Source organism: Strix aluco, chromosome 16 (assembly GCF_031877795.1).
Source record: "Strix aluco isolate bStrAlu1 chromosome 16, bStrAlu1.hap1, whole genome shotgun sequence".
Lineage (NCBI taxonomy): Eukaryota > Metazoa > Chordata > Aves > Strigiformes > Strigidae > Strix > Strix aluco.
In genome coordinates, this window is record NC_133946.1 from 2466422 (window position 1) to 2479974 (window position 13553).

The 13553-nt window shown below is 37.7% G+C and overlaps 1 protein-coding gene across 1 annotated transcript in view; it reads right to left on the minus strand.

The window, feature by feature from the left end:
* The window catches only part of PPFIBP2 (PPFIA binding protein 2), a 106244-nt gene that overhangs the window by 10079 nt on the left and 82612 nt on the right, over nucleotides 1-13553 (minus strand). Inside the window, exons 11-19 of the mRNA XM_074841643.1 lie at nucleotides 12653-12714; nucleotides 10528-10603; nucleotides 6844-6941; nucleotides 6585-6649; nucleotides 6256-6324; nucleotides 5756-5816; nucleotides 3856-3897; nucleotides 1708-1852; nucleotides 61-93 (exon numbers count right to left, since the gene is read on the minus strand). Coding sequence (XP_074697744.1) covers nucleotides 61-93; nucleotides 1708-1852; nucleotides 3856-3897; nucleotides 5756-5816; nucleotides 6256-6324; nucleotides 6585-6649; nucleotides 6844-6941; nucleotides 10528-10603; nucleotides 12653-12714 — 651 coding nt within the window. The remainder of the gene's footprint in view (nucleotides 1-60; nucleotides 94-1707; nucleotides 1853-3855; nucleotides 3898-5755; nucleotides 5817-6255; nucleotides 6325-6584; nucleotides 6650-6843; nucleotides 6942-10527; nucleotides 10604-12652; nucleotides 12715-13553) is intronic.

Genomic DNA, 13553 nt, shown 5'->3' on the forward strand with positions numbered 1-13553 from the left:
AAAGGAAAAAGGTAAGCAGCAAAATTCATGTTAAAGTTGCATCTTGTTTGGATACAGTACCTAGCACTGGTGCACTGACACTCCTGATGCGATCTTCAGTCATCCCAAGAAGCAGAAAGCCAGATGAAGAAGCAAAGAAGATATAAAACACCAGCAAAATAAAGTTACAGAGAGCAAAGAAGTAAGCTAAGCATTAAAAGCAGAAATGAAAAGAAGCAGTTATGCTTGACATGAAAGTGAATATGCATTGGTGTGAACAAGCCCCAAGATTTATATACAGGTCATCTTAAATAGGGATGAGCATTTATCTGTTTGGGTTTTTTTAAAACTGTTCTTAGACAATTTTAATATATTAAGCGTATACTACAGAGCTCCACAAAGCGTGCAGAACATCTGAAATGAAGCCATGTCTTAAGATTACATCACATTCCTCTGAAATACGGAATTGGAGGTGCCATGAGCTTACTGCACATGCAAGAAACAAACCAACCTGCATAAAAAAATTCTGCTAATTCAGTATATTTAAGGAGTCATTGATTGTTTCTAGAAAAAGAACATTTTCCTTTACAAGATCACTCATCCTTGGATAATCCTGCCGATAAAGACATAATAGCATGGCTTATGCATTGCCTACAATGCTGCAGTCAGAAAAACTCTCTAAAAAAACATAAACAACCCCCAACCTGTTGAAACATGCAACTGCAGTACCCTATAGCAGCTTTCAGGACCACGAGGCCTTAAAATAAATAAAACCCCACCAAACAAAACAAGTCCCAGCCAAACAAAAAACCCCACCATAACATATAAAGGGTAGGAACACTTCAACATCACAAGGGATACTCTTGTGCTTGAGCTCCCAAGCTCTTCAGTCCTTAGCAAATACCTGGTTCTGTGCCTCACTGTAATACTTTTTGTCAATAAATCCACACTTAAGATGTCACTGAAAAGTAATTAATAAAGACTTCCACACATGGCTAGGGTTGTGGAATAACAATATACTTGTATTTTCAAAATCTACTGATGTTTTTCTGCACCTAGCAAGTTTATTTTTCCCTTGTGGGTCCCCACAAGCTACGACAACCAACAGTGCTGGCACTAGGATTTTTGCCCAAAACGTGCACGTTAGTGCTAGTTATATTGTGAAGTTTCACACACTAAAATGCAGTGGGATGGCAAGGGCTGGGTTGGTTTGGTTTATTTAACACACCAATCCAGTCTACATTTTTTAAAAGTCCCCATGATGTACTTGGCTGTACATTTTTGTTTGCTTGCTTGTTTTTAAGAAAACAGATCAGCAAGCTCAGGGGAGCACTGGAAAAATACTGCTTATTCATACTGTCAATATGTTTGCATCTCTAGAAGTTCCAATTTTTAGTTACAGATTTGTTGACTTTCTCTCCACAATCTACAAAACAGTGTCTCTCCATTACTTATGCTATCAATGATGTCAGCAAATTGTATCATCAAACAGAACAGAAAAGAACGCTCCAACTTAAACCTGTCCTTTACTCTCCAGTGAGCTGACGTGGAATATTTTGGTATATTGTTAAAAAAAAAAAAAAGAATTAGAACTTTGCCTAACAGAATCATGTGAACGTCACAGTCCATTGTTCTGGCATAGCAGATTATACACCATGTAATGTCCTTAGCCCTCAGTTTGCCTTTTTTCCCTCCCACATAACCCCCCCAAGAGGCGTGGACACCTACTCAGGCTCAGGATGCTGTTGTCATCATTGTCGTTCATGCCACACCCATCTGGGGAATTGTACGGTCCCTGCTCTCCGTTCTGTAAGGGTCGAGGCAGCTTTCCCGGCAACGTTTGATACTTGCTGCCTTTTACAAGTGGCTTACTCTGGGTTTTTTTAGAGGGAAAAATAAAATAAATACAAAATCAAATCGTGCATAGCATTTGCAGTCCAGTAGACAATATTTTAAGAGTTGAGAAAAAGTATTTGAAGTTCATGGTTCAAAATGACACCACCCGCTCCATGTTCCTTCTTACAGATAACTGAATATAAATCCAATAGTTAGCTGACAAAGTTTTCTAGCTAAGACACAGCTTTCTCTTCCCTCATCTATCCCTCCCACTTCAGCCAGACTGTATATTACATTAAAACATAATATATGTTGAGTATTACCTGGTTTTGTCATAAGAATTTTTCTAGCTGTCTCCCTTTCCTCTAGGACCCTAGCACTATATAATAATTTGGTCCTTCCAAGGTCAACTTTGATAGTGCCAGAAACACACTTAGTTAATTGCCAGCCCATTCTTTGCTCTGTCAATTTTTTCCCCTATTTTTCACCAGACTGCCTATGTTTGACTCACAATTGTATCTTGCTGGAATTTAAGCCAAAAGTATTCGTAAAACTCAAATTTTGTCAAACATATTTGCCCACCACCATTAATAACAGTAAAAGAATCAACAACGAAGTTAGGGTACAGAAATTTAACTTTTGTAAGAATTAAGATCTCTTTGTATAGATAACATTACAAATGCAAGATTAAGAAAAATATTATAGCTAAATATATAGTTGTCAAATATATAGCTAAATATATAATTGTCAATTCTATTGTAGAATGTAAGCACAAGGTATACTTTTGATATATGCTGGGAGAAAACAAAAGGATAGACTGAGCTGTATATTTTAGGGCTAGTCTGGCTGCTAACTACAATTTTTGTCCACGTCAGGCTAAAATAAGAGTCTAATGTATGGCTTGCCTCCAGCTATGGCACACATATATAGCGTCACGAGCATCAGTGAGATTACTTATGCTGGAAGGGCCTTCCTTTAGCCACGGAGCTCACAGGAGGTGGTCCTCAAAGTCTCTGTATATTGTATTGCAGGGGAACTGGTATGCAGGCTATGCTAAAAGTAGACTATCTCTTAATTTTCCTTGCATTCAATTTTTCAGTGATCAGCTACTTGGGTTCTTGCTCCTTCAACAAGGGTAGATTAGAACTTGCATATAAATCTGACAGTTTTGAGCACAGCAAGATACTTTTCCAGCCAAAGTATGTGTTTCACAGAGGTACTTGTCTACAGTTTTGGAAACGGCATGTTGAGACTTGTTCAATACTGAAACCCAGCGAAAAGATGAAGGAGCCATCACTCTGGACAAAAACGTGTATCCCACAACTGTCAAAACTACAGGCATACAGAGGCTTTTCCAGGGAAGCAATGAACCTGCAACGCCAGCTGACATCAGCGGGAGTGCTGTACATTCAATGTGTGCTTTGGAACAAGCTCATACTGGCAAATGTTTCTGTATTAGAGAGGAGGTTACGGAGGAGAACGTTGTACTGAAAATATGCAAAGCATATTTAGTATACAGAAACATATAGTATGCTCCTGTTTAGTAACCCCATTCTAATGAAATTGTTTTAAAACATTGTCTGTGACAGGATGAGACACAAAATATTTAATGAGATAACCACTGGTTTATCTATTCTTATTTCAAGGCCTAGAGGGATCTTTGTGATACTATAAATGCCACCCAGGTTCCTCAGAGTTCCTCAGCCCTGCTCCCATACTGACAACTGCAGGAGTACATCCTGACTTGTAGCCAAAATGGTGTGAGTAGAGAAATTATTACGTTATTGTAATTATTACCCTTATTACATTAGCACTGTATTTTCTGAAATTGACTGACTTCAGTTTCTAACCTCACATAAAAGCTTTCAGACTGAAAAAAACCATTTCCCTCTCAAATCCTCACCCCTGTTCTCAGAGTTTGTCAGTACTGGAACTATGCAAATATTTTAAAACAAAAATGAATATAAAAATGAAAACACAGCCATACCATCACAGCACATCACAACACACAAATGTTAAGAGAGTTTACAGTTAATATACCTCTTGTTCTACAACAGGCTGTACTGGTTTTCCGTCTACATACTACGGAGTTGCAGGGAGGGTAATTTCAAAGTTTTATGGAAAAAAGCAACAGACAAATGTTAGTATTAACATACATACACAGAACAATTGTAGTCTTATTACTATAGTGATGCTACTTAATGCATTGACAATATATTACAAGGTCTGTTGCCTCTTCATTTCATTTCAGTAAAATATTTAATACTAAATGTGTTTGTTCAAACCCACTACAAAATTCAGTTCCTGTTTTAGGTTTTGTTGTGATCAAAGGAATTTTTCTATTTTCAGGCTTCTGGGTGGTCACTTTAGACTTAGTTCAAGCTGGGAACATAACAGTTGTTTAACAGTTAAAAAAATATGAAAATGACTGACATAAAAAAAAAAAAGAACATCCACAGTACTGTATGTAGCCAGCTGAAACCATAAAGAGCTGTGATAGAAAAGAACTGATAAAAATACCAGCATGGCTAGGTCAGAGACACCAGCGTGTTTTATTTTATTTTATTATGTTATTGCTGGATGTAAGTGGAATTTGAGTTTTGTGCAAAGTAGAATAGCTCCAGCAAGAAGTGCCGCTAGCACAGGTTGAGTCAGCAAAACAAGTTTTCTTGGCCTTAGTTTTGGTTGTAACTAATTCACATTTAGCCACTCACTCATATGCATAGGGAGATCTCAGTTATTTCACTAAGAAGCCTCATGCCTAAATTAATGCATACAATTTAAATGTCTTGCTGAACATGGGGCTGGCTTGCTACAGTTCCCTTGTATCCTTGGTAGTTTCTTGTTCTATGGACTTTGATTTAATGGATAGAGCAGATTTACTACAGTCCAAATGTATAGGTACAGTCTTATCACATCATATCACGGAGACAAATTAAGTTATTGAATTTAAGACAGAAAAATAGTTTAAAAGTTATGAAAAGAAAACAGACCTTCATAAGTTTCACATGGAATGAAATGTTAGTTCTGAACTGATTTGTCACAGGTATGACCACAATCAAATGAGTGCAACACAAATTTCAAACATTCTATTTGGTCATTGTCATATTCACAGATTTAAAAAAAAATAAATTAAGAAGATCTGAAGAATCGGAACAATCATATTACTAGTATCTGGTTTAAATGGCATTACTGGGTGTGAGTAATCTAGTATTAGGCCTAACTGGAGTATAGAAAGGGTCAATAACAGTCTCACAAAGCATAATTACGAGTGCAGAAAAATTTCAGTGCACATAATGACAAAACAAGCCTCTGGACCATAATGTAATGAGACTTTGTAAATTGGAAAGTCTTAATTCAGAAATGGAATTAAGACTTTGAATTAGTAACAGCACTCCTGCTGTTTTAACTCTGGCAGCATCGCTACCCCCTTCAGGAATGCCATTTATATCAGAAGTCTAAGTTAGGGAGCAACACTCATATTTACATGCAAACACTCATAAAGGAATCCTATGTGGAAATACCTTGTCCCAATATTTAATTACTTTCAGGATTTGCTGCCTTAACATTGTTAGTGACTTAGAAGTCAAAATTATTTAAAACACACTTACCTATAAACACAATAATACTGCAGTTCAACAAAATGACTCCTCATTAACATTATTTGTTGTGTTTCTCTTAACTATTTTTCTTTTGGGCAAAAAGCTGAATTTGAGGACACGTACATATGGGTGTGTCAACTAGTTTGCTTATTCTAAGCTTGGCAATGGGGTAAAAAAAGAACCCGAACTGTTTTATCATTGGGTTTTTTTCCCCACATATGATGTTAGGGGTGGTTAGGGTTACTATAATATCAAGACTAAAAGATAAAGGTCAAGTATAAATACTCCTTTTGTTTCACATATAGTACACCAGAAATTGTGATTACAAATAAACCAACCTTTTCCAGGGATTCACTCTGCAAGTCTTCTAAACTACTTGACTTTTTTTTCTGTGGAACCCTTAAAATAATGACAAGCAAAAAAGCAACAGTTAATACACCACAGTATGTTTGCATATGCCACAACTATATCATATGACAGCTGTATATATCACATAATGTCTGCATATAACAGATCCTTCAGAATTAGGAGATTAGTTTCTTCTGTTATATTTTTAGCCTAAAACTCATAGTACTGGGAACTGCAATAGATGAAGTCAGAAACAGCAAGAAGACATCCTTTGATCCACAATGAAAGGCAACAAGGCACAATATGCAGTTTTAAACCTTGTATTAACAGATCACTTTTTAGAAGCTCTTAACAAGCAGTAGTAGACAGTAATAATTCTCTGTGAACAGCGGGCAACATTAAGGAATTTTTAAAATGAAAAAAAGGCAGAAATATAAAAAAAAATTCTGGCAGTATGTTATACATTTCAATTAAAGTTACTCGTTTTTACCTATTTATGATTTCCAAAGATTCTTCTTGAGGAGAGGTTAAATTAGTCGAAGATACTGGAATGCTTCCACTTTGAATCAGAATAAAATATATTGGTTTAAGTACTACAATACATTTATCTTCTGATATATAAACATGCCAATTCATTTCTGTAATTCAAACCTTATACAACTAAGTATTGCAAAATCCCATGACAAACACTGTTTTTTACTACTACTCAAAACTTCCTGCAAAGCCAAGAACAGGCAAGACAAGATGCCAACAGTTTAACAGATTAAATAATACAGACTTAGGACAACCCACACGAAAAACAAGAAACAAAGGTCTTGCCTGATTTCCATAGCTTTGTGTGGCACTGGAGAGAGCACGGCTGGTAACGATTCTCCTGAAGAGGCCTATGTAAAATACAAGGATTTCAAGCCTGTAACTCTAGTGCCTGATTCTGAATCTACTGTGCCCGTACCAAGAAGTACAAAAATTCAGCCAGGGTCTACCTCTCATCTGCATTACTTTAGCTACTACAGAGAAACCAATACAAAGAGATCATACATATAGCAGAACTTGCTTCTAAAACATCTTTATTAAGTACCTCTGTTTTAAATAATTCTCCTTGAGGATTATTCAAAAGATTCCATTTCCTTAAAGTTGTTTCAAGTTCCTCTTCACTGCCACCAGAGACAGAAGAGCCTGTGAGCATTAAAGATTAGAAGTAGAAAGGGAGAGAAACAGGCCAAAAAAATAACAATCAGGACCATACCAGACACTCTAAATACTTCAGTCTCTAAATTCCCTTCAGTCTTCATCTGATGCATGTCATTTACCAGCCTCTCTGCTCCCCACCCCTCCTTTGGGCTCTGACTTACAAGCAAGCTGATTTATATTAGAGCAACAAATTTACCACTTCTAGTTAAAACGCTGTGCTCTGCTGTGAGTAGCTGAGCTGTCTGAACCACTCTAATTCATAGTTTGATGTTCTGAGGCAAGTTCAAGTTGGTGTCCTTACTCGCAGCGTATCGCTTCAGGTAGTCTGCACGTTTGACATCGTCCGTATCACAGTGCAGTGCCCCATGCTCAGTTCAAGGATGAACATGGTAAACAGAATCCAGGTTTTTCTGGATATCCCAGATCTAAACAAATACCGAAATACTCCAGATTCATTATTTAGTAGGATTTTTATTCCTAAATTGTCAAAGCTGCAATACTAAAACAGGGTCTGACTAATTACTGCTCAGCAAACTTCCGGAGTAATTTGAATATGAAATTTTTTCTGGAGATCTTCTATGCATAGGATGGCAAACAGGATATGGAAGGGCTGCTATACCACGATGAAGGAATTTAGACTGACCTTTAAGCACAATAATAATTCCTAAGCTATGTGATAGAGGTGTGGCAGCTCTAGGCAGTTATGAAAAAACACCAAATCTTATGGTTAAGCCTTGGCACTATTTGGAGAGAGATCACTTGAAACCTCATTAGACATGAGCTTGGTTACCATGGTGTTCAGCTGCAAAGACTGACAGCTAACCTGGTACTGACCTTTGGCCCTTCAGGATACTTCTGCTATGGTTGCTGGCACACAGCCCTTCAGTTAGCACAAAAGAGCTACCTATAGTCGAGCTCAGGATAGCTCCTTTACATTTTACTCATCTGTCAGTGGCTGTTTCAAGCAGCTGCCCTACTTTAATCCAAAATAGGTTTTGTTTTTTTAAATGTAAGTGCTACCGATGGTGAAGAGTCAGCCATCTTTTGTCAACATGATTTGTAGCTTGCCTTAAGCAGAAAAAAGAAATGCTTATAATATGTTGTGTTTCTGTCAAGTAATTGTTTAAAAGAGTTATCAGAAATTAAAGATTTTAACCCACTGATTCTAACAAAAGTTTTTAAGCAGAGATTACACTTCAAAGGGAGCCTTTAAAACACACTTCTAGAAATAAAAAAATAAATAAGGAAGATATTTCTTGGCAACCTGAACATGAGACTCCCACAAACACAGGTAAGGTAACAAGCTCATTTGGGCTGTGACAATATCGTAGCCGTCACAGTATGCACCTCAGTGTGGACAATCTCAGTATACACTCTGGTTCCTACACAGGTTTTGGGGGTTGTTTTTGTTTTATTATGCTGAGCATTTTTATTTACACTGTACTGAACGTCTATACTAGCACACATTAACACCACCATACTCCCTGCAGCACCAGCTCCATAATCCAGAGCATCATGGCTTGTTCCTTGCTTACGCACACAAGTGTGCTCCAAAAACCACGTCCCACAGTGGGATGGTGCACTCAAACCTGTACAACTGGGATGTGGCCAAGGAGAGTGGAACTGCGGGGTCACTGCTGAGAGCACCTACTCTTAGGGTAACGGTGGTGTAGCTATCTTGGGCGTTAACGTCAGTATGTCTCCAAAAGCTGCAATCACACCTTTGGTTTTCCTTTCAGAACACTTTCAGTGAGAGATTTTTTTTTTTTTTAAATGAACATTCAAGAGAGAGATTTACCCAACTTGTTCCCTATTCTTGTGTGTTAAATACAAGTTTCCATTCTGCCATACAAGACCTGAAAATACTGTGTGTTAATGTGATGATGTTCACTGAGCAAAACTCTCCTTTCAGAAGGTCAAGTTTCCCAGACTAAATTTAGTACTGAAAACTAAGGCGACAACTGAAACTGAGATTGCCCTAAAACTCACTCGACTTCCTGCAGCGTAACTGAGAAATGGGACAAAGGTTTCTCCCCAGATTTTGAAGTTAAATATAAAATGTGTGCACCAAAGCAACCATCAGTTTTCGGTTGTTCCTTCCAAACCAGAACTTGCCTAGCTGCCTGTCAGGACTTTTCTTAGTAGAAGGGAAAGGCAATAGAACTTATATTCACTGCAACTCTTTTTAGCAAAAAAGAAAAGAAAGTCCTCCTAACAGTATCAAATTGCACCTGAGATCAGCTTCCTTTTTATGAATGCCATATAAAAAACATGACATAAAAGGAAAACATTGTGTCATTAACACTAGCTGGCTGGCAGCTGATCATTACTGCCATTCCTGAATTGAACTGCGGTGTAGGAAATCTGAATATAGGATATATTGAATTAATGTTAGTAATCCCCTAATGTGTCCTGATATCATTTTTCACTGTAAAAACCAGTTACTCCTAACATAATGGTCACAGGAAACACCATACAAACTTAATACCTATCTGTATACTTTATTCATCTCCCACAGATGGATTAATTTAAATCAAACTGAATGCCATTTTAATTTTGAATAATAGATTCTTGAGAGGGATATAACGCAATTTAATAAGAATATGGTAAGCACATGCCTTTAGCTAATTTGAAGGAACTTTCCTAACTGCCCCCGTGTCAACAAATTTTATGTCTGCACCAGTGTCCTGCTGTTTGCTCCCTCCTTTTCACCCTTTTTGCTGTAATTCCTTTTGGTCTGGCCTCTACAACTCGCATACAACTGAGGGGATGGCAGCCAGCAGCAGCAAAACAGGAAGCATGAAGCTTTGGCCATGAAGGACACGTGCCACAGGCCTGCACAGGAGTCCCATCAGCGAGGAGGGACAGGACTGCACGAAGTAGCTACTAAAACCATGGCTCCAGCTGCCCACCCAGTCACTGCTCCATGGCTGTAGGAGCTCTGCAGCCACAGGTCCTGCCTCACTGCAGTATACAGCAGAGTTTTAAGGAGAACAGATATCCTGGCACATAAGGAGGCAAATTGCAGTGCTCCAGACCCAGCTGATGACCTGTTCACACAGCTGTACAACCAGAGCAAGAATGCCATTGGTCATCTGTCCTGATCAATCAGAATCCTGAATGACACCATCTAAACCAACATAGAGCACCAAAATTAGGCTCCAAGGAGGGATTTACTGTTAACTGATGTAGAACAAATTTTAGGTTATGACTTGCAGAGTTTGAGCATAAAATTCAGTCCCAGAAGTCTTGCTGAATAGTAATGTTGTAACTAAATCTCCAGACAGATTTGACCCTATTTTTTTGTACGGCCTACAGCATAGGAAACAAAAAGGAAATCTCCACAAACTATGGGCAATAACACACAAGCCTGGTCAAGACATACTGTGGTTCTCTCTGTATCTGAAAGAGTGTATACTTACTCTCATAGCACTCCAACATGATACAAATCTATGCATAACAACATATGTATTACTATACACATATATTTAATAGGACAACAAATAGCAGCTGCAGTGCATGCAGTGCTTAAAAGACCTGATATCAGGAACTTATTCACAAGACATTTTACCGTGAGCTGCAATCATTATCTCTTTGACTCTCCTGTACTGGCTTAGCAATAGTGTTAACTCCTCTATTCGACGGTCCTGTGAAAAGCATTAAATAAAATCATATTTAAAATCCTACATCTTTGCCCTGCTGAAACATTGTATTACACACTCATTTCTGTGATTTTGGCCTGCTCTTCCAGAAAGCAGGATCAAGTCTCTAACATGCCTTGTAAGGAACTTTTCTTGGCTTTTATTTGCCATTGTACATAATATTTGCTGGACAGTGTGAAATTATGGATATATGAAAACCAGAGGAGTTTGACATTACTAGTAAATTAGTTATTTACAGAAACATAATTTGGAAATCTGCTTTCGCTTCTGAGAGTCAAGGGAATATTCTGGAGTTGAACCTCAATTGCCTGAAGTGGGCAGTGTTTTGTTTATTGCTAACATCGTACTTCTGTTGTAAAGTAAAGCATGTTTATGTTTTGTACAGTTTAACAGCCTAGTTGTGGCCTTTGATCCTCTCTTGTAGGCTATGTTCTGCATTCCAACATCTACACTTACTCCAGTTTTGAACAGACCCTTCTGAACTTAGGCAGTCAAACCTGTACAGAACCAAAGAAATGAGCTCCCATGAATGCCTGATGCATTAGCTGACTCCACTCTTCCTCCGATACCCAGCGCTTTCCTATTATGTACAGAAAGCATCTTGATTCACGTATTCAGGGAGGGTACTTGCCTTTTGCACACACACAACATAGTAATAGGCAGTAATCATTATTTGATTGGATCTGTGATTTCTTTCATTTCTGTATATGATACTGTGTCCCTGATGACAATAAACTCTTGCTATCAGTCACTAAGTGTGTGATCTTGCAATTTTCACTCTTATAGTTTGTCCTGTTTCTTTGACCTTAATTCTAAACCATTCCTGTGCAATGATCTTGCCCAGTGCTGTGACTACAAAGCACTGAATACAAACCCAAGCAAGTAATAAAGAACTAGTTTTCACAAGCAGGCGTCAGGAAAGCCACAGAAGCAGAGAAGTGGGCACTGGGGAAAAAAAAAATCCTTCCAGAGAAGCTGGCAAGTATTCAGGTGATTCGCTGATACTGAGATGCTGCACTGCCATAGCTAGGTCAGTGTCAAAGATATTTCAATTAAAACCTGCTCCAGTACACACGTGCTACATTACAGTCACAGCAGGTATCAACTGAGTTCTAGGAGCACAAAAACCAGACCTTTACCACATTGCAGAATGGTAGATGCTGCTGATCTCCCTTCCCGCCTCAGCAAGTATACACAAGGCAAAAGAGACCTAAACCAGATACCCAGTTATCCCAACTATGGATAGAAGCAGTAGGTGGTTCTTCATAGCAAAGAACTGAGACTAACATGCCCAGTTTTTTAAAAAAGAAATATGTGCACCACTTACTAGCAACTTAGTTGAGCACTTCCTGTCCTAAATGACACAAGGAATTATAATTTTCTCAAGAATTAATCCCCCTTCCCCCAAAATAGAGAACAATTTACATAGTAAGTCAACGGCATCTGAAGGTGGAAGATTCAACACCCTCCAAGACTGAGCCCTAAACCCTCCACTTAAATAGTCTGGCTGGCAGGCAAACAGTATACAGGTGATAAGAGACAAAATCCATATTTAACATTTAAATTGGTTTAATTTCACTCCTCTCCTTTAGTGCTTTTTTTTGGTACTTTTAAAAACTCTTTTCTCTTTAAATCCTGGTCCCTTTCTCCCAAAATTTGAGTCTGATTCAAAGGCCACTTTGACTTTCTTTTAATATCACAATCTAAATTGGGGATATCAATGCAGTTCAGATTAGGTTGGAAGATGAAGAGCTGCCAGAGATGACCAAACCTTAGTGATCTTTTTAATAGCAGCAAGCAGGAGATTCTGCTCATTACAGCCTTGGCTTTCTACTCCCCTTGGAATCTAATGAGCCTCCCAAGTTCTGCAGCCAGGTTAGCAAGGTCAGGCACACTTTCTATTTGAAAATCAACCTTCTGTCACAATCTCATGGGATAATTAAAAAATCAGGGCAATACCACACTTACAAAAAACATTTCAGAGATTCAAACCCATTATTTCATTCTTATGTAGAACAAGGATTATTTTCTCACCTTTTCTTCATTTGCAGCCAGTAATGACTCCATTCCTATCTTCAACCGTTGAACTTCTTGAACTAAAAATGTTTTTAAAATGTTATAAGGAAAACATGCTATATTTAGTGTAAACAATACATGTTTTGCGATACTCTCCTTAGATTCTTATGAGTAACCAAAACCATGTCAGTGGCATGGAAATGCACTATTCAACTACGTTTAAAATAGAGCTTTTCAAAAGCTGAACTATTAAAGGCATTGCAAAACACAAACATGCTGGTTTTGCTTATAAAAGGCTACATAGTACTTTTTTATACTCTAAAAGTCAAGTGATGAAAAGGAAGAAACATTGAAGTTTATTTTGCAGAAGATGAGAGTGTGTTTGCTGTTACACATTCAAGGATATAATTTTAAGTATGATTGAAAATTAGTTACTTTCCATCTGAGAAAAATATTCGCCAGTTTATGAGAAGTAGTTCAGGGAAACTTGGAAATGAAAAATAACAAAACCTATTTTGATAGGAGGAAAACTTTAAATTTTTTTTTTTCTTATAACATTTCAGTATGAATAACTAAGTTAAAATCTACACCAAGAGCTAATACAGAATTGCCTCACACACAGTTTAGTGTTGTAAGATACAGGCTATTCAGGAATGCTATAGTCAAATCAATTAAAACACACTCTCCGAAAATTTAGGAGGTTGTTAATCACGTCATCCAAACTTTGTTGAACCAAAGCTTTCATTTCTTCCCTACACGCTATTATTCTTAGCAAGTCCCCCAGTACCAGCCTATACTAAATCAAACGTAGATGATGGAGACAGAACCCAAAATACTTTATGTGTTGTAACTGCCACTCAAGGAATTCATGCTTTTGACATTAAAACAGACCTACACTTGTTTCACAAAAGACTATGAA